At 33.4% G+C, this 22,020-nt stretch overlaps 3 protein-coding genes across 3 annotated transcripts in view; all 3 read left to right on the forward strand.

Annotated features, from left to right (window-relative positions):
- The window catches only part of HELRODRAFT_173256 (hypothetical protein), a gene marked incomplete at both ends in the record, with an annotated part of 5,071 nt that extends 1,761 nt beyond the window's left edge, over positions 1–3,310 (forward strand). Inside the window, 9 exons of the mRNA XM_009019864.1 lie at positions 432–605; positions 735–847; positions 977–1,063; positions 1,269–1,477; positions 1,669–1,866; positions 2,246–2,376; positions 2,559–2,628; positions 2,807–2,914; positions 3,008–3,310. Coding sequence (XP_009018112.1) covers positions 432–605; positions 735–847; positions 977–1,063; positions 1,269–1,477; positions 1,669–1,866; positions 2,246–2,376; positions 2,559–2,628; positions 2,807–2,914; positions 3,008–3,310 — 1,393 coding nt within the window. The remainder of the gene's footprint in view (positions 1–431; positions 606–734; positions 848–976; positions 1,064–1,268; positions 1,478–1,668; positions 1,867–2,245; positions 2,377–2,558; positions 2,629–2,806; positions 2,915–3,007) is intronic.
- Positions 3,311–5,459: 2,149 nt separating this feature from the next.
- On the forward strand, positions 5,460–12,144 carry HELRODRAFT_173257 (hypothetical protein; the record flags this gene model as incomplete). Its single annotated transcript, XM_009019865.1, has 14 exons — positions 5,460–5,807; positions 6,061–6,210; positions 6,567–6,835; positions 7,037–7,198; positions 7,385–7,549; positions 7,865–7,922; positions 8,059–8,178; positions 8,282–8,407; positions 10,207–10,527; positions 10,660–10,794; positions 10,916–11,059; positions 11,226–11,532; positions 11,704–11,804; positions 12,025–12,144. 14 exons carry the CDS (start codon positions 5,460–5,462, stop codon positions 12,142–12,144), a joined length of 2,526 nt encoding a protein of 841 aa, XP_009018113.1.
- A 4,167-nt stretch (positions 12,145–16,311) lies between these two features.
- HELRODRAFT_173258 (hypothetical protein) lies at positions 16,312–19,493 on the forward strand (the record flags this gene model as incomplete). The annotated part of the gene is made up of 7 exons (XM_009019866.1): positions 16,312–16,462; positions 17,060–17,061; positions 18,497–18,580; positions 18,734–18,790; positions 18,958–19,039; positions 19,138–19,247; positions 19,353–19,493. 7 exons carry the CDS (start codon positions 16,312–16,314, stop codon positions 19,491–19,493), a joined length of 627 nt encoding a protein of 208 aa, XP_009018114.1.
- Between the last annotated feature and the right edge of the window lie 2,527 nt (positions 19,494–22,020).

A 22,020-nucleotide genomic window follows, 5' to 3' on the forward strand; every position in this document is an offset into this window, starting at 1 on the left:
ATCCATCCATCCATCCATCCATCCATCCATCCATCCATCCATCCATCCATCCATCCATCCATCCATCCATCCATCCATCCATCCATCCATCCATCCATCCATCCATCCATCCATCCATCCATCCATCCATCCATCCATCCATCCATCCATCCATCCATCCATCCATCCATCCATCCATCCATCCATCCATCCATCCATCCATCCATCCATCCATCCATCCATCCATCCATCCATCCATCCATCCATCCATCCATCCATCCATCTGTAACTTCCTCGCATCGTCCGTCGTCTTCTTTGGCACTTTAACACCACCTAAATCACTTTCATTTATAATCCAAACTTTTTTCTCCATTCTAACCATCATCATCATCATCATCATCATCTTCTTCATCATTTTCTTCATCATCATCGTCTCCGTCATCATTACCAAGACGCCACAAATGTCCCCACAATCCAACCGGACTGCCCAAAACTACTGAGCCATGCACATTCTCCGAGTACAACAATCAGTACTTGCCCCACCCGCTAGAGGCCACCAGAAGCTACAAGCCCGAGGTCAAAGTTCACACAAACTCAGGGCCCATGGACGATCTGACCACGCATAAGTTTGTCTTTTGCTTTTGCTTTGCAGTTAGTATTCCCGTTGATGTAATAATTGTCGTCATCATCATCGTCATCTTCATCATCTTCTTCTTCTTCTTCATCATCGTCATCTTCATCATCATCATCATCAGAGTGGATTACGTTCCGCATGCAGTAGCGGAAAAAATTCAGCCAGTGAAGGAGAAGTACCAGGCACCAGAGGGCGACATGGACCTGATGACCAACTACTCCAAAGAATATACAGGTAGGTAGGTAGGTAGGTAATAGCAATAATAATAATAATAATAATAATAATAATAATAATAATGAGGATGATGATGATGATGATGATGATAATAATAATAATAATAATGATGATGATGATGATGAATAGAGAAGCCCTTGCAGCCGTTGAAAGCGAGCCGGCCTGCAGTGTACAGGAAGGCAGCTGGAAAGTTTGAAGCCGAACCGACGTACGCAGGTTGGCCCCTCCCTCCCCCTCCCTCTCTCTTGTCTGTCTCAATTAAGTTTCAATTATTTTCATTTTCAAATAAATCTCTGTCCTGGCGTTTTATGAAATTTTACTGATTTAAAGTAAAAATTGTCTTAAATTGGCGTGAAAGTCTTTATAAATTAAATTTCGAGAGATGCACCTCTTAAAATACTTGCTTCGAATCATCACAAAGCTGATTACCGCGAGTGGGAAATGCAACCGAGAGAGCGAGCCAAAGGAGAACCGAATCTATACCGACCACCCGACCAGCCCTTCGATGCCAGCACCAACTATCAGAACGAGTTTTTACCGAAACGAGTCGAGCCGAGAAAGAATATGAAACCGATGGAATCGAATGTGCTGCCGGACCAACCATTCGACGGCGATACACATTATAAGCAGGTTGGAGGGCCCTCGAGAGAGATGAAGGAGGGAGAAGAGGAGGGCGAGAAAATTCATTGCGAAAATGAAGATGATGGTTTTTGTATCCACTTTTCATTTTCATCTTTACACTTTTTTTCTCACACACACACGCACACACGCACACATACACACACGCACGCACGCACACACGCACATACGCACACACACAGGACTACATCCAACACCCTCTGGCCATTCGCGAGGTGAAGGACAAACCGACGTGGAAGCCCAACGACGCCCCCCTAGATGACTTGTCCCACTACAAAAAAGATTTCACACCGAAGGCGGCCGATCGGGCCAACAACTTCAAACCCGAGTCGAACCCCTACAAGTCGGAGGCCCCGTTCGATGGAGACACTACCCAGAAAGTAAGTCTTCATTTTATGTAAGTGAGGAATAGGACAAGGAGCTAGGCAGAAGTTTATCGCGTCAGTGAATACTCTGAAAAAAGTTAAATTTAAATTAGGAGTTATCTTTAAATACAGTTAAATTGTTTGCTGACAATTTTATCCTAATTAAATTAAATAGATACTATGTGGGGAGAAAGTTTCCACAGAGTGGAACCACACCCCAGTACCAATGCAATATCATTAACACGTTCAAAATATCATTCGCAAGTTCAACAAATCTGAAAGGATTTAATTTAAACAACTAACATACAGACGAATAAATAATATAAAAATTTTAATTATAACAACTATAATTAATAATTATGAACGATAATTACTTTCATAATATCACGAAAAGACTGATTATGTGCCATGGGCAGTGGAGAGAAGAGATCAACCGAGAGAGAGAGAGGCTTACAAAAAGCCAGACGGTGATTTCGACCACCTGACTACAACCCAACTGGACTACATACCTAAGGCATTTGAGAAGTAATTACATTAATTATGGCATTACTTCATTTTATTGTCAATTTATTTTATTTTATTTATTTGATATTATGATGTTTAATAGTATAATTAATTATGATTCTATGATGTTTAATATTATAACTAATTATGATTTTACGATGTTTGTTATTATAATTAATTATGATTTGTAATTATTCTGAAAGGCAGGTTTACAGGAAACCGATCGAAGCTATGAAACCGACCGGCAGATTCGACGACACCACCAATTATAAGGTCTGGGATCGTCGGCCTCAACTGTATTTGAAAAATAAATTATACATTAATTAATTGAATATGCAAATAAAAGGATATACTAACTCATAGGAGAGAGAGAAGAAAACACACACACACAGACACAGACACTCACAAACACACACAAACACACACACACCACACACACACAAACACACAGTCGGAGTATTTGCAATGGAAACCATCGAGTGCAAGCAGGCCAGTTCAGAGGCCCAAGGAGGAGTACGTTCCGAACGAAGCACCATTCGACGGTCTGCCCATTTACCAGGTTAGGGCGAAAACCATCCCCCCCCCACACATCAAATACACACACCCACACACACACACACACACACACACACACACACACGCACGCACACAGTCAGACTATCAACGTCACAATGGAGCAATGGCGGCCCGCAGTTTGAAGCCAGCAATCAGCGAATACACTCTAGATAAGGGCCCAATGGAAGATTGGACGGAATATAAAAAGGAATTTTACAAAAAAGAGGCCCCCTTATGTCCCGCGGCCCTCCTGGCCGTAGGGAGGGAGCACACCCCATACAAGTTCATGCACTCAGACGATGACGGTCACAAATGGTTTGAAATGCCGAACTTTCCCAGAGGACAATTGGGCTTGACCGGCAAATCTGGCTCAGCCACTTACATTGTGGGAGCTAGATAAATAGAGAAAGAGAGAGAGGGAGAGAGAGAGAGGGAGAAAGAGAGGGGGGAGAGAGAGATTGATGACGATGACTGCATTTGCAAAGATAACGATGTAGATTAACGAAAAAAAAATTGATAGTGATGATGAATGAGCTTCTAAAGAGCTGATGACGGTGACGACGATGAAGACGATTGTGACAATGAAAAGCTAATAACCAGATAAAACGCTGATGATGATGATGATGATGATGATATTTATATTAGTTTTTATGGAGACAACTTTTCGACAAGGATTGCATTTGATCTTCAGATTGTCATTGCACCTGAGTTTTTAACATATGTACATTCATTTATTTCTTATTTCTCTCTCTCTTTCTCTCTCTCTCTCTCTCTCTTTCTTATTATATATATATATATTCATTTCAATCCCTAATTCCCCAGCACGTTTTGATGTTATTGTTGTAGATTGTTACGATTTGTTGAATAATGAAGAGTTTCATCATCGAGTTTCGGGCTTACTTTTACTTGAAATTGAACCGTAGAAGTAGTTGTTGAGTATTTGTAGTAGCAGTAGCAGTAGTAGCATTTGTAGTAGTAATAGTAGTAGTGGCAGCAGTAGCAGTAGTAGTAGCATCTGTAGTAGTAGCAACAGTAGTAGTAGTAGTAGCATCTGTAGTAGTAGTAGTAGCAGTAGTAGTAGTAGTAGTAGTAGTAGAAGCAGTATTTTAAAATTTATTTACCAAAAAAAATTCAGAAAAAAAAATGTTGAAACTCAAAAATTGTTTTTGTAAAAAACCGTCGAGAGTAACTCCTGCCAACAACAGCAACATCGCTGGGAACATCTTCAACATAACCAACAGCAGTTTCGTCTATATAAATAACAACAACAACGACGACGATGATGACGTCACCATAAACATAAACAACAACATCATCAACAACAACAATCTAGCTAAAAATTTCAAAAATGATGCTGACGATGGTAACATTTATACTATAGATCGCGCGCTAACAAATGAAATAATAAAGTCATCTTCATTACCACCAGCCGCATCTGTAGCAGCTGCATTAGCCACAAAAACGTCATCTTCGTCGTCGTCGTCACATCAGCAAATCGAGAAATCGCTAACCACGAAAATATATTCATCACCTCCTATTGAGAATTACAGATTCCTGACAACTAAATCAACTCAACAACAACATCCTCATCATCATCAAAATCATCAGCAACAACAACAACATCATTATCAGCAACAACAACAACAACAACATCATCATCACCACCAACAACATCATCATCATCATTTACCGAAAACATTCAAAGCAGCATCGATGACGTTGAGCTTGATTCTCATTCTCCTATTCGCTAACGAGTTTTGTTTTTCAGTGTATTTTCTAAATGTTACTACTACTACTACTGCTTCTGCTACTACTACTACTACTACTACTACTACTACTGCTACTACTATTATTACTACTACAACTTCTACATCTACTACTGCTGCCACTGCAGTTGCTGCATCTACTTCTACTGCTGCTACTACTACTACTACTAGTACTACTATTACTACTACAACTTCTACATCTACTACTGCTGCCACTGCAGTTGCTGCATCTACTTCTACTGCTGCTACTACTACTACTACTAGTACTACTATTACTACTACAACTTCTACATCTACTACTGCTGCCACTGCAGTTGCTGCATCTACTACTACTGCTACTACTACTACTGCTGCTACTGCTACTACTACTACTAACAATAATATACTCCTATACACATCAACAACTTTGTCAATGTTCATCATCCTGTTGAGTTTATCGTTACTAATGGTTCGTTTGGCTGGTTGCCAGTTTGGCTATAACAAAAAATAACAATAATTATTATTGTTATTATTATTATTGTTATAATTATTATTGTTATTATTATTATTATTATGATACTTGTTGCAATTTTAAACGTGAAGTTTTTTGAATTACGATAGATCAACAAAGTTAAAAGTCGAAAAAATGGCAACAAAAACAAAAACAACAACAATAACAACATCAACATCAACAACAACAACAACATCATCATCAACAACAACAACAATATTAAAAATAATAATAATAACAATAATTACGTCATAATTATCAACCACGTGATCTACATTTTAATAACTATCACAATGGCGATCGTCATGGTCTTACACGGCGTTTCGACATTTGAAGAGGACTCCAACAACAACAACAACAACAACAACAAAAACAACAACAACAACAACAGTGCTAATAATTATCATATTAATAATTATAATTGTAACGACTTTAAAAATTATAGCAAAATATGCAGTAATAATGATAATAATAATAATAGTAATAATAATAATATGGCCATCGTAATGATTTTATTATTGACATCTTTTTCATCTTGTATATGTCACTGGTGGTTGCTCGCCACGGACTTACTCGCTATCCTTCATCTGGCGACGATCCTGGCGACAAAATGGGATAACGGGACATCTCTATTGGAAGAGGTTTAGATACTGATAATGATGATGATGGTGGTGGTGGTAGTGATGATGGTGGTTGTGTTGATGATGATGGTGATGAAGTTGAAGACGATCCATATTTTTATTCATACATACGTCAATTTTCGAATATTCATCCATTCATTCGTTTGTTCATTCATTCATTCATTCATTCATTCATTCATTCATTCATTCATTCATTCATCCATCCATCCATTCATCCATTCATTCATTCATTCCTTCACTCATCATTTCACAGGTGATGTGCGTAATATTAATCGTCTGCGGTTTCAACCTGCTATCGATTACAAACCGGTATTTCGTCGGCCACTACCTGTCGATTACTTTCAACTCGTCTCTCAAGTACTCGAGAAAACTTGAAAAAATTGAAACCGATTTTAAGAAACAGGTTGTAGAAATAAAATAATAATAATGATAAAACAATAATAAAATAATAATAATAATAACAATAAAATAATGATAGTAAATGTATTTATTTTTATTAGGAGCATCTCTTGTTTTCCCTACTGCCCAATCATATTGCAATGGAAATGAAAAAAGAAATGAGTCATCCTCATCATCCTCATCATCTTCATCATCATCATCAGCAGCAGCAGCAGCAGCAGCTTGGTATTTTAGACTTCAGCCACCGACCTTTTCAGAGGATGTTATTACAAAAATATGACCCCGTCAGGTGATATTAATAATAATATAAATAATATAAATAATAGTAAAATTAATAATAACAAAACAACTAATACTAAGAATAATAATAACAACAATGAACCTCACAGTATAATATTCGCCGATATTTGCGGTTTTACGGTTCTGAGTGGCCAATGCACAGCCATAGAACTCGTCGGAATTCTCGGAGAACTATTCGCCAGATTCGACCGACTCGCTTCGACACATCACTGTTTGAGGGTGAAAATTCTAGGGGACTGTTATCAGGGAGTATGTGGGCTGCCAGCGGAAAGGGAAGACCACGCAATCTTGGCCGTAAGAATGGCACTGGACATAATCGATACTATGAGGTCGGTAGTCGGTCGGTCGGTTTTTGTCGAATGATGGAGTTGAATCGGTTCTGGATGAATTGCCAAATCTTGGATTGAAAAATTGAAAAGTTTAAATGGATAATTTGCGACTGAATAGTATTTAGTTAATTCAAACAAGTTGAACCACCCCATGACTAGGAATCATTCACAAACATCCAACACACAAAAACTCAAAATTAGACTCGTCCGAAACATTACGAATGTCCGAGAACTGAACATGAGAATAGGCATACATACTGGACGAGTTCACTGTGGAGTTCTAGGGGTGGTCAGGTTGCAATTCGACGTCTGGTCCAACGATGTTATCATCGCTAATAAAATGGAATCATCCGGGGAGCCAGGGTGAGCTACAATTTCGAGAAAAAATATATTATAATATCATTAATATAAATAATACAAATAATAATAATAATAATAATTGCAAAGTTTATTACAAATAATAATGATAATAATTGCAAATCTTATTACAAAAAATAATAATAATAATTGTAAATAAAAATAATAATAATTGCAAATCTTATCTTCCAGACGAGTCCATGTTTCCGAGAAGACTTTGGAGTGCCTGAGAGATATGTACGCTGTGGAGAGGGGAGAGGATTTTATTATAAATAATATAAATAATAATGATAACAATAACAACAATAACAATAATAATAATTTTAGTGATGGTAATGATCGCGATGTTCTCAGAACGTACTTTGTTCTTCACGAAAATGAAAATAATTCTAATATTATTAATAATAATAAACATGAAAATACTGATAGAAATATTAATAATAATGATAATAATAATAATAATAATATAAATAATAATAATAACAATAGATCAGTACTCAAGCCATCGCCATCATCCTCATCACAGTTCCCATCACAAACTTCATCCAGTGTTTCATCGTCATCATCATCATCGTCGTCATCATTATTATCTTCCATATTTCTAGCATCATCATCAGCATCATCATCAGCATCATCATCATCGTCGTCGTCGTTCCATGCATACCTTCCTAGACTGTGCAAAGCCGCCACTACTACTACAAAAGTGTATATGAACTTCAAATGCCAAAATGTTTTTTGTTATAGTTAAAATAAAATTAAATAAAACAACCAATGATAACAATTATTATTATTATAATTAATCAGTTTATACCCTAAGTTATTGTTCATTAAAAAATCATTATCATCTCAATCACCGACACCAACAGTTTCGAAAGAGCTTGACCAGAAACCTATCTGAGCACCATGCTAAAGAACATTTATATTTCTGCTCCATTATCACCATACTGTTCACACTGATAATGCATTCTATTATCACCAACGGGTTGGTTTGCCATAGATAAGATATATATATATATATATATATATATATATATATATATATATATATATATATATATATATATAAACTGATATGTAACATTATAACAGGAAGAAGATGATGGTGACGTCTTTATGGCTAATAATAATGATTATATCAATACTTCCGGTGTTACTATTCAAATTTCAACGTTTGTTTGGCCAAAGATTACAAATAATGATAAAACTCATCAGCAGGTATTTAAATTATTTTGCTGCCATTTTGGTTCTAGCCACAAGTCTACTGCATGTTACCTGTCTGGTTAGTTTTGAAGTTTTAACGATTGCTTATACACTGCACGTAAGATTTTTATTCATTTTATTTTAAAATGCACATTACAACAACATTTCGTCTAGACTTTCAACAACTACACCTTTTATTTTTTTCCAAATTATTAAGATGTTATATCTGAGAAATTAGAGTTATTTGATCAAATGTGACGTTGAAAACCTATCAGGCTCACAAAACCAAAAAAAGGCTTGAAATCAGGTCAAAAAGTAATGCAAAACTTGAAAATGAGTAAGAAAATGAGAGTCAGATTTTGAAACTTTAAGGCTCAATATCTCGGAAACTACTGGTCAGAGATGGAACGACATTTTTTTGGCAAAGAACCTTTAATGAGGAAAACAAAAGTGAGGAGACGAACATTTTAAGGGGTCCAGCGTCGAAATCGGTCAAGGTTCATTTCCGCTCCAATTTTTTTTCATCTCGTGGCATTCATCTATTTATACTGTCATCTATCGAATGAAAATTATTAAAAAAAATCAAAAGCCAAACTTTTTAATTTTTATTTTTTAACAATTTATTTAACAGAAAAAAAATCTTTTTTTTTGAAAAAAAATAAAACCAGTTTTAAAAAATAACTATTTAATTGTCAATAAATGGATGTTCTTTCACTAACAAAAGTTTTGTTAAGCGCTACAACATTAAATGCTCATGACATAAAGTAAACAAAAACACCTCCTAATTTCACTAATTGATGAATAAAAATAAGTTTCGGAAAAAATTTATTTAAATATTTAGTTTTTTAATTTTTTTTTGTTAAAAAATCTTATTTAAAAAAATTCACTTCACAAGTTTAAATGACAAAATTGATGGTGAAATATTTTCCAAATTTTGGGCTTTTTTGTTTACAGTTTGTCACAAATATTATAGCGCTACATTGACAAAAAAAAATACTTTCAGTTTACTTTCTGCTTTAAAATTCTAAATTAAATTTAAATATTTTATTTAATTGTATTATTTTTTAAAAATAAAAACATTTTAATCTATCATTTAAATTAATTAAATAATAAATTTGAACTTTTGATTCAAACTTTAAAAACAGTTTTCATTCATTCGATAGATGTCAGTGGAAAGAGATAAATGCCGTAAGCTAAAAAAAATTGGTGGTAGATTTTGGCCAAAATGAACCTTGACCGATTTCAACGCTGGACCCCTCAAAATGTTTGTCTCCTCACTTTTGTTTTCTTCATTAAAGCTTCTTTGCCGAAAAAAAAGTCGTTCCAATTCTGATCAGTAGTTTCCGAGATATTGGGCCTCAAAGTTTCCAAAATCTGACTCACACTTTTCCACCTGTTTTTCATGTTTTTTCAAAATTTTCACGGGTTTTTCGAGGTGACTGATCGCCTTCTGGGTCCATGTTGATTACCGAACTAATAAAAGGGATGATGATGCTGGTGGTAGTGATCATGATGATGATGATAATGTAGAAGATTTGTATGTGTAAAGTTGTTATACGTACATAAATGTATGTATGTATGAATATACTCCATTTATTCATCCATCAACATTTAATTTACTTCTTAATTTTATTTAGAATTTTTTCATTTTTTAAAGTTTCAAATGATGAATGGCATTTCTTCGACAAATGATGGCTTCCAATCATTTGAAGTGCGTCATCAAACAAATTAATTACATTTTTATTAAGTTTTTGTCATTATTATTATTAGCATTATTATTATCATCAGCCGTATCATTATCACTTTCTAACCAGGCGGAATATACCATGTACTCTCTCCAGCTCATCATCTCGCCGCTTGTAGTCATGATCATTTTCAATACCCTCACATCGTCATTATCTCTAGTGTTAGCTACAGCCATTCTCGCCGTTACAATCGCAGTTTTATTATCACTACATTCATATAATTGTAACCATAATAACAACAACAATAATAATAATAATCACGTGACGATCACGTGGTGCATCACGAGGTATGTTACGTCATCGTACGTCATAATATTTGCCACGGTAATTGTGATGTTGGTGTTGCTAGATGCATTCGTAAACGGATGCCACTACGATTACATGAATGAAGTTAGTGGATTGATGGATGAAAAAACGATTGATTGAATGAATGAATGAATGAATGAATGAATGAATGAATGAATGAATGAGTGAGTGAATGAACGAATAAATTAATGAATAATGCATTCATCACACCAAAAGTCACGACAGAGAAAAGATGAAATGTTAAGGAAAAAATCTTTCAACAAGAGATTACTCTACAACATGCTACCGAAGCGAGTGGCTCAGCACTACTTCAACATCTTCAGAAGCGGCAACAACTTGAAATTAACTGAGGTACGTACTCCTCTATTTGGAGATTTCTGGGTGAATAAAAATAAGAGAACGAACGAACGAACAAATGAACGAACGAACGAATGAGTGAATGATAATATTCCCAAAAATTCTCATCTCCAAGGATCTGTATAGCGAGGACTGCAGCAGGGCGTGTGTCCTATTTGCAACGGTTTTCAATTTCTTTGACACATTTTACGTTGAAGACTTCAAAGAGGGCATTGAATGTCTGAGAGTTCTCAATGAAATCATTTGTGATTTTGATGAAGTTTGTGTTTAAACTAGTGTGTTAGTGCGTGTGTGCGTGCGTGTGTGTGCGTGTGTGTGTCTGTAATATATAATATCTTATAAGCTATAATGTTACATACTTCAAAATGTCTTGTTTGTTAGTAATCGATTTTGAGATTAGTTCGATATTACGAATTCTTTATCAGTTGATTATTGAGAGCAAAAGGTTCCAGAAGTACATCGAGAAGATTAAAACAACTGGCTCAACGTATATGGCTGTTTCCGGTTTGAAAAGAAGTGATGACGATGATGATGATGATGACGATGATGGTGATGTTAAAAGTTCGAAAGGCTCAGATAACAACAACATCAACAAAAACAATAATAACAATAATAATAAGGACGGTGACGATGATGATTATGTGTTGGTCATGGCTGAATTCGCGTGTTCAATTTTGCAGAGGTTGCAAGACTTCAACAAACATTCGTTCAATAACTTCCAAATGAGGATAGGTTGGTTGATTGCCGTGTATTTATATCTAATAATATCAACAATTAATACTTTTACGATCGTAATGACAACGAGATGTTAATTAATTAATTAATTAATTAATTAAATCAATTAATAAATTAATTACAATTTGATACTTCTTACTGCATGAATGAGTCTGGGCCCGGTGGTAGCGGGGGTCATAGGAATGAGCCGCCCCCAGTTCGACGTCTGGGGAAATACCGTGAATGTGGCAAGTCGTATGGAAAGCTGTGGAGTGGCCGGCCGTCTTCAGGTGCTCGTCTCTGCAGTTTTCCTCTTTCTACTTCGCAGTTTTAACACCTTGGGAAACTTTCAAAGTTTTTTCAAACCGTTGGCCTGTCATGAGTCGTTCACCGTCTTCATCGTCAAAATCATCATCATCACCATCATCATCACCACCGACATCATCACGATCATCATCATCACCACCACTACCACCGTCACCGTCATCATCATCATCACGGACATTCCAGATGACCAGGGAAGTGTACAACATCCTTTCACGTCACAACTACAATCTGACCTGCCGTGGAAACATCGAGGTCAAGGGGAAAGGTCAAATAATGACCTACTTACTGGACAACCGAACGTGATGATGATGATGACGATGATGAGGGTGATGGGGTGGGGTGGGTGACTGCAGACTGCAACGATTCAAATGAATGTTCGGCACATAAAGAAGTATTTCAATAAAATGATGCTATTTGGTGCACTGGTAACTCGAAACCGACTCCTTCAAACATTCAATGCTATTTTTCGGGAATGTAGCACTGGGGTAAGATTACCGGGAAGTATTTTAATAAAAGATGGTTAAATAATTATTGTTACTTTTGAATTTAAATGCGAGTTTTGTGGAATAAATTTCTCCCTAATATTGTTGAAAATGTGTTATATTTGTTATTCGTGTCCTTTTATTACCGTTCATTTGACTTGCTCGGCTTATCGTCTCACTTATGAAATTGCCTTGCTCCTAACGAACAAGCTACATGAAATATTGACTTATTGTGTTTAAAACAATATTATAATTAAATTGAATCATGTATTTTAAAATTATTTTTGCTAATTTAAATATAAAAACTGCATTTTATACTGTGAAATACAGTGGCTTACACTTGAGCCAGAGGTTGGTTTACTGGGATTGAGCTATAGCCACCCCTTTTTTCTTATTCGATCACGTTAAGCTTGGGTCGTTCTTTTAACGAAATAAACCTAAACAGCGTAAATAATTCCCAATAGTTACTGTAGCAAGTACCCTCATTATGTTCAGTAAATATTTTACACTCTGGTACTCATGATGGGGAGTCGACTGCACATGAACAGGAGGAAAATAGTTGCTGAAATATCAATTTTGAATGATTTACGCAGTTTATTTCGTAAAAGAATTAATAGAAGCTTAACGAAATCGAATATTTCTAATTTTAAATTAGTTTATTTAATATTATAAGTAGTAATTACTAATTATATATATTAGTGCTGGTTTTTTAATGATATTAGTAGTAAATTTTAAATAATGGTACAGTTTCAAGATATATTCGTTGGTTTTTTGATTGATTGATTGATTGTTTGGTCAATTCGTTTGAATCAGCAGTTGATTGGCTGGTTAATTGATAGTACAGTATCCTATTGAACAGGATAGTATCATAAAATGGAATAAATTAATTTCATCAACATTTTAGTGCGATTTCGATGATGATGATTGTGACCTGACTGATAAAAAAAACATCTAAAAAAAACTATTAAAATAGGATGGGCAATTTGTTAAGAAATCGTTGGAGAAAATGACGTCATCCTAGCAGCAGTTATTCAACAGCCCGCTAGTGAGTTAGCCTGCTTGAAGGTTATATTCGATTCCTGTCAGGCAGATTTCGCCAAACATCACGTGCACACAAAACTAAATACAGAAATATATAAATAGATTCCTGTGTGGTTATTAAGTAAGGAGTGGTCTCAAATTATTTTGATAGCTCCCATAGAAATTCAATAATGAATAAATATACAGGAAGTAACGATAATTTATATTTTATATGTTTTTATAAGAAGCATTATACATAGAAGATCAGGCCAGCCAATCAGAGAGCTTCTATGGCGTTACCTGCTTGGAGTCAATTTAGCTTGGTTAGCAATGTTGTTAAGAATGTATAGTGGTGTATTGCATACATGAAATAAGCTTTTCACTGATGTGAATGGTTGAAGTGATGAGGATGTATGGCTCAAACGAGTATAAAAAGGAGCTGAGAAAGCGTTGAAATCAGATCAGGCATTCTGCCTCGCTCGAGTCGGAGTGCCTGATCTCATTTTTTTATATTTATTTTTTTTAATTTATTTATTTTAATTTTATTTTATTATATAGAGTTATATAGAGTTTGCATGTCTGTGGTTTGTATGTTGTATTTTTTTATATTTTAGGTGGGTTCTTTAGCGGTTGCTCATACATACATACATACATCATGTTTGTTTGTGTGGTAATGTTTTATGTTCTGTTTTACTTCGTTTTCTCTTTCTTTATGAGTCTTGAGTTAAGTTAATGAAACATAGGTAGGTGAGATTGAGATTAATTTATTATATAGGTAGGCTAGGGCATAAGGTAATTTAGTTACATAGGTAGGTTAGGGACTTCTATTCTTTTACTCTACTTGGTGGTGTGTTTTTGTTTGTTTTGTTTCACACCATACATATAACAGGTACGCGGTGGTTCCTGGTTTTAGTGGGTTTTTTATTGATTGAATGTGGTAGTATGCATGGTTATATAGAGTTATATAGAGTTATATAGAGTTATATAGAGTTATATAGAGTTATATAGAGTTATATAGAGTTATATAGAGTTATATAGAGTTATATAGAGTTATATAGAGTTATATAGAGTTATATAGAGTTATATAGAGTTATATAGAGTTATATAGAGTTATATAGAGTTATATAGAGTTATATAGAGTTATATAGAGTTATATAGAGTTATATAGAGTTATATAGAGTTATATAGAGTTATATAGAGTTATATAGAGTTATATAGAGTTATATAGAGTTATATAGAGTTATATAGAGTTATATAGAGTTATATAGAGTTATATAGAGTTATATAGAGTTATATAGAGTTATATAGAGTTATATAGAGTTATATAGAGTTATATAGAGTTATATAGAGTTATATAGAGCATAAATCCTATATAGATACCTTTCTTTGAGGTTCTTTTCTTTGCCGACCGGTCGGCTTCTTTGCGTTTCTCTATTTTCATTTAAATTAATTAAATAAGATTTGTCAATTCATCTAGGTTCATTCAGGTTCATTCATTCAGGTTGAAGCTTCCAGAGGAGTTCATCGTGGAAGATCAGAATGGTGTGATGTCACGCTACGTTCGTTCATTCAGTGGCAAACAATGCACGCCTGACTGGGGTTCGTTTTACGGTTTCTTTGCGGTTCCTTTTTTTGCCAGTTACTGGGTGTTGCGGCTGGCGGGTTTCACCGCGGCTCGTTTTTCTACTTTCATTTAAATAAAAATAAATAAAATTTTTTCATTTTATTCATTTCATTCAGGTTGAAGTTTCCAGAGGAGTTCATCATGGAAGATGTCAGGCTACGTTCATTCATTCATTCAGTGGCAAAGACACGCCGGGCTGGGATACGTTTTATTCTTTTTTCTCTGTTTTTCTCTCTAATTTAACATTAAGTAAGAATGCATACACGCACACACATACACACACAATTACATTAAGTAGCTATATAGGTAGGTTAGATAGGCATGATTTTAATTCTAGGTAGGATAGATAGGAAGCATCCAACACTAATGTAGTTGAATAGGTAGGCGCGTAAGTTTATCTTTTATTTTTTCTTGCACCAACATTACACGCACCAGCGTATTACACACACACAAATACATACATAAACACATATGTTAGTATTTGAGCGTAATTTTATTTCCATTACACATTCTAATTTATTATTACTAAGGTCGAGAGTAATTTAATTTCATAGGTAGTTAAGGGCAATAATGTAATTCTAGGAACAATCTTTTAATGTAAATTAAAACGCTGTAAGTGTATCGATAGGTAGGCTAATATAAGTTTTACATTATTATTATTATGTTGGAGCCCAAGGCATTACGTAGGTGGTGGGGTGGGCGCCGATTGGCTAAATGAATTGGGCTCTTGAGTTTTGTAATTTTAGGTAAGCTAGGCGTATGTATGAATAGGTAAGTTAAGGCTACGTTGTAACACATACTCATTAATGGATTTAGGGTTTAAGTTTTATATTATTATTACTAAGTTGGAGCCCAAGGCATTACGTAGGTGGTGGGGTGGGTGCCGATTGGCTAAATGAATTGGGCTCTTGAGTTTTGTAATTTTAGGTAAGCTAGGGCTTAATTGTAATGAATAGGTAAGTTGAGGGTACGATAGCCGATTGACTCTGGATTTCAAAGTCTCTTGTCAGAGGTAAGCCTTGGTGGCCAGTGGTGAACCGGCAATGGTTTACTATCCGGACGGCAATGGTTTACTATTTGCACGGTAATGATTTACCATGCGGCATGGCCATAGTCTACTACCCGCACGGCTTCCGGACGGCAAATGGTTTACTATCCGCACGGCAATAGTCTACTATCCGCACGGCAATGGTTTACTATCCGGTGCCCTGGCTATCGGTGAACCTCTGTGCAAGGAGGGAGAATGAAGGGGGACTTTCGACTATCGTACCATTAATAATTTAATATAGATTAGTTAAGGTAATTGAATAGGTAGATAGGATTATTTTTATTAAGCAATTTGAGATGCAGGCACCGCTAAGCTTTCTGATAAGAATCTTTCCTTTATTTTTCTTCCTCAACACGGGCTGTGTTTCAACAACAATCTCGGGAGGACTGGAGGACAACGTAGGAACCGGACCAAATTCAACATTCTGCCTTTGTCGAATGGACGACGGTAAGTTTTTTTACATTTTACTCTCTTTATTATTTTAAAATATTATTTATTTGCCATTATTTTCATTTTATAATTTTTTGCTTCTATGATTCTAACATTAATTTTCTACTTACGCTAATAAAAAAATTTTGTCTACAGAATGATGAGAGGTGGGCAGTGGTGGGCGTCAGCACGTTTCAGATGGTGGTCTAATGATTATTTACGTATGATGATGGTGGTGTAAGAAGAATCAGCGCGTTGGCTGTTTGACTGACACTCAGAAGTTCGGATGACATCTTGTGTGCCGACCAGATGATGGTGGTCGGTGCAATGGATTACAGTAACGACGATTTTTGAAAAAAGGTTTAGTTTCGTTCGTTTTTTCATTTTTCTCATTCATTCATTTTTTCACTCAATCTTTACAATTATTCATCCATTAATTGATTCATTCTATTCATTTATTGATTCATTGAATCATTGATTGATTGATTAATTAATTAATTAATTCATTCATTCATTCATTCAATCATTCAACCAATAATTTATTCGTTTGTTCCTTCGTTCTAACATTCATTTACTAATAAGCTAATAAAAAATTTTCGTCTACAGAATGATCAGAGGTGGGTTGTGGTGGGCGTCAGCCATTTCAGATGGTGGTCTCATGGCGATCGGTCCGTATGCAATTCTAAGATAACAACAATAACAATAAAGACTATTCGATGCGTCTCAGATGATGGTCGGTGCAATGGAGTTTGTGTGAACAAGTTTCTGGAGAATACGCACCCGAACATTTACACACACACACACACACATCAATACAACACACACACACAACATCCATTCATTCGGTGTTGTCGTTGTTATGTTTCTCTTCAACTTTCTACTTTCTTTACCGGACTTTAATTTAATTCGTAGGTAAGTTAGGGATTGAGATGAGTTGAAAAATCGTAGGTAGGCTAGGGCTTAACATTAGTTAAAAAAGTTTCAAACAATTAAATATAATTGAAAATAAACAAAATTGCAAATTAAAAACTTGTAAAATAAAATACCTGAAACGTAGAATTCCTAAAACTTTGAAATACAAATTTGTAGGTGAGATGAGTTAATCATTATAGTTAAGCTAGGGCCTTGAGAGTAATTTAATTGTAGGTAGGTGACCGACTGACTACTATTATTGCTTCTTAGGCCTATTACTATTTTTTGTGATGTGTTTGTTTTCGCTTCACACCATTACACCAACAAAACAAACTATATATTTTTTTTTCGTCGTCGCCTTAAATATTATCTTATTTAACATTCTTGTCAATGTTTAAATGGTATTTCTTGATTTTCTTTGTATTCATGCATGTATAAATTATATTCTGTTTGGTATGTTTTTAATAAATGTTCATGTTACGTGAATTATATAAAGAATAATTATTTTATTATCTGTCGATATTTCGTAATAACATTTGTTGGTTCGAAATGCGAACTTTTTTAAACGTTGAAGTTTTTGAAATTTTAATTTTCCATTATATTGTTCATTTTTGAATGATGTCAAATAAAAGGAACTTTTGTGTTTTTCTTTCTTTACTAAAATCTCAAAATTGCTTGTAGATATGTACGAATGTATGTTTGTCAGCAAATCTTGCTAAGTTTTTTTTTCCCCTTTTTATAATTCATTCGTTCATTTAGTTCATTCGTTTGGTTCATCCAATTTGATTAATTGATTAGCTGATTAATTAATCGAATAGTCAATTGGTTGGATAATTAGTTGATTGATTGAATGATTGTTTGGTAGGTTGATTGATTGATAGATTGATAGAAGTCTGGGTAGATGTGTTAAATATTTCATACCGTGTGTTCGTTAAAACCAACGCAATTTCATAGTAAGCCAATAAGCCAAGCAAGCAAATAGCTCGACTCCTTTTAGACAACCCAAACGCTAAAAGTTAATTTTAGTTAAATGTTAATAATATGTCATTTCTAAATTCAAAATGGTAAGTAGTCGCGAAATTGTCATGAAATCATTTTATTACTAATCAAATATTTGAAACTTTTTCGTTAACGATCTAGAAAGTTGGATTGCAAATTTCCGCCCGATTAGAAAATTGTACGGAGCTGAAAGCTGTCGGTGACGATTTCAGATGGTACTTGAAAGTTAGTTTCACTTTTAGTTGTTAGTTGCGAAGTTTCCGCAACTATAAACTCAAAGATTTTTTTTATTAACTTTCGATTTAACCGATCTGCAGTGATAAACCTTATCAAATTTTGATTAACTATTTTATTTACTTACATGTGTTATTTCAAAAGTTGAAATGCAACCAATGTGGGGATCAAACTTACGAATTTGTCTACGTGGATCTCCTGGTAATTTAACTTCGAATACTCAATTATCATCCTGTTTTACTGACACTGATGTAATTATGAAACTTTATTTATAAAAATACAATACAGAATACCTCATGTTATTTGGCTAAACTGATCTGCTACTAATTCTTATCATAAATCAAATAAAACTAGATCATAAACTTTAGGAAAGTCAGCCATTAAAAGGTGGCCGAGGGTCAGCCTCATTGGTCATCAAGTGCAAGTTCTGCTCTAATGAAAACTCATTAAGTAAATTATTGCTACTGTTTCCCAAAAATTCATTTTAAAAATATTTTGATTAAATTAATCAATTTGATAACTTAGCAAATTTTTTTTACTAACCTTAGATTTACTTAAGGAGTCCTTAGACTCGTATACATATGATGACTGCCCAAAGTACAAAACCATAGTTGTTTTTGAATGTCGGGGGGTCCAGCCCATCTTTTTTGATCCCAGGGTAGAAAAATTATTTCATTTAAAAAAATTCTTTCCTTATTCATGATTCACATTCGAAATGTACCTCCATTTCAAAATAAATTACTCTATATAATAATTAATATAGGTCGGTTGGGAGGTCAAAGGTCTTGAAAGTGGAACCAAATTCTCTGACGTCGACCTATCTCAAGATTGGGCAGATTATGATGAGAAGGCCAAAGATACGGTGGGGGTGTATGAACTGAAATACCAATTTATAAGAATGTAGTGATGTCGATAGTAGAAATATATCAACAATTTACAATGTGGATATTGATGATTAAATATTTATTTAAAAAAAATCTATAAACTTTAGCTGTTTTTATTTTTGATAGGCTCCATAACACTTTTAGAAAAATAAATATAACATATAAATATACATATATATATATACACATATATACATATATATCATATACAAATGTATATAATATATGTATATATATATATATTGATATACGTATATATATATATATATGCATATATTTTTTACAATTTTAAGAAAATTTAGTAACAGAAAATTAGTGAAACGTATATTTGTATGTAAATATAATGTGAACAGATTAACACATACCACAAATAATATAAGAAAATAGAGCGTCAATATATTATTGTTGAGTTCATCTTCACTTTTAAATGATTGGGGAAAGAGTAAGTAAGAAAGAATATATATATATATATATATATATCATATATATATAATACTAACATTATAATATATATATATATATATATATATATATATATATGACCCAGGCATACATAGAATCAAAGTAGAACGTAGATATGTTAAGTCTTTTAAATGCATTTATTCATTTTACAAGCGTGGTTAATGAATATTCAGTGAAAGTGTTAAGAATTAATAAATTACGATATTAATTACTTAATAGTAAATGGAAATATTTAAATTCAAATATTATTATTACTATAATTTACGTTATGACGTAATTACGAAAGTAAGTGTAGTTTTGAATTTTTTGGAAAAAGACTAGCAATGAAGTCAGACGTAATTTGGACAATTCCTTAATGAAACGTATGAAGGAAATATGTAAATAATGAAATAATTAAGACGAAAAATAAATAATTTTTAAAAAATATAATTGTCGTAAAATTATATAGATAGATCAAATAGTCCAAAAACATAAGAGTAGCGACATAGATGCAAAATAAACTTTTGAAAACTTTTCAATGGGCAGTCCGCATTATATGTAGCAACAATAATTATAAAATAATAATTTAATGAAATGATAATTTTATGAAATAATAATTTAATGAAATAATAATCATAACAGTTAATAATAATAATAAATAAGCTTAATAATACTTAGGCAAAAAAACAACTATCACAAAAATAAAATTCAAAGATATTTATTTAAAACACTGATAAACTTTAAAACAAAAATATGCGTAACAAAATACGTGTATGCGTGTATCTATTGTGTGTATGTATGTATTGTATGTATGTGTGTATGTATGTATTGTATTTTTGTATGTACGTATGTATGTATCATTTTTTGGTTGTATATACAATAAAATAAATTTTTGAGTCAGCAAGCAAAAGAAACAAAGGAAAACTAAAGTTCAACAACTTGAAAAAACTGAAAGCAAATGCAAATGAGTGAGTGAAAAAAGGTGAATAAATGATTGATTGAATGAATAATTGAATGAATAGAAATGGATGAACGATTGAATGAATAGAAGACATGGATGGATAAGTAGATGAATGAATATAGTTTTAGTTGAAAGTCTTCCTCTTTTAAATAAAGCTTAACGAAGAAAAGACAAAAACATGATGATATTGAATATACTGAAATGAAAAACAAAACAGAAGAACAAACGAACGAACGAACGAACGAAACTTAAACATGTACAGATATATATATCTAGATACATGAACAATAATTACAGAAGAACAAATTACAAATGACATTTATAAAGATTCACATGCATGCAAAACCATACGCAGCATAAAATAGATAGATATTGATGTATGAAAAAAGCTAAGGCAGAAAAAATTTATGAAAGAATTCGCTGCATCCACACTTGCACACACTCTCTATCTCTCTCCCTCTCTCTCTCTCGCACACACACAGGCATAAACATATACATATATAAACAAACAAACAAACACAAATAAACAAACAAACACACATACAGATAGAAAGCCAGCAATTCCTACCTTATAAGACACAAAAAATGAACTGAAAGAGAACTGAAAAAAATAAAGCTATAGATATATTATATACATAGATATATATATATATATATATATATATTTCTATATATCTATATATAGAAAAACATATATATATATACCTATATTAATCTATATACAAATAAGCTAAACATATATAAGGCACATAATAACTTTAGCATATGTAATTCATATAACACATGCAAAACACCAACACCAACACACACACACACAGGCGCGCGCGCACACACACACACATATATATAAGTTAACATATTTATGTATATATTTAAATATTTATATGAAAAGAATGAATATATGAATGATTAATGAAAAATGTTGTATAGAAAATAATGAGAAATTGTTAATTTGTGTTTGGAAATAAAATAGCTGAAAATTATCTATATATAGGTTATAAGCACATACACATTAAGCAAGAGTTAATAGGTGAAAAAAGGCAAATTAAAATAAATTTGAAAGCCAAAATTGAATTACACGAATAATAATAATATTTAAATTATAACTGTAATAAATTTGCATTGCATTGTATTATTGTAAATGT

This window comes from Helobdella robusta (assembly GCF_000326865.2).
Source record: "Helobdella robusta unplaced genomic scaffold HELROscaffold_26, whole genome shotgun sequence".
NCBI lineage: Eukaryota > Metazoa > Annelida > Clitellata > Rhynchobdellida > Glossiphoniidae > Helobdella > Helobdella robusta.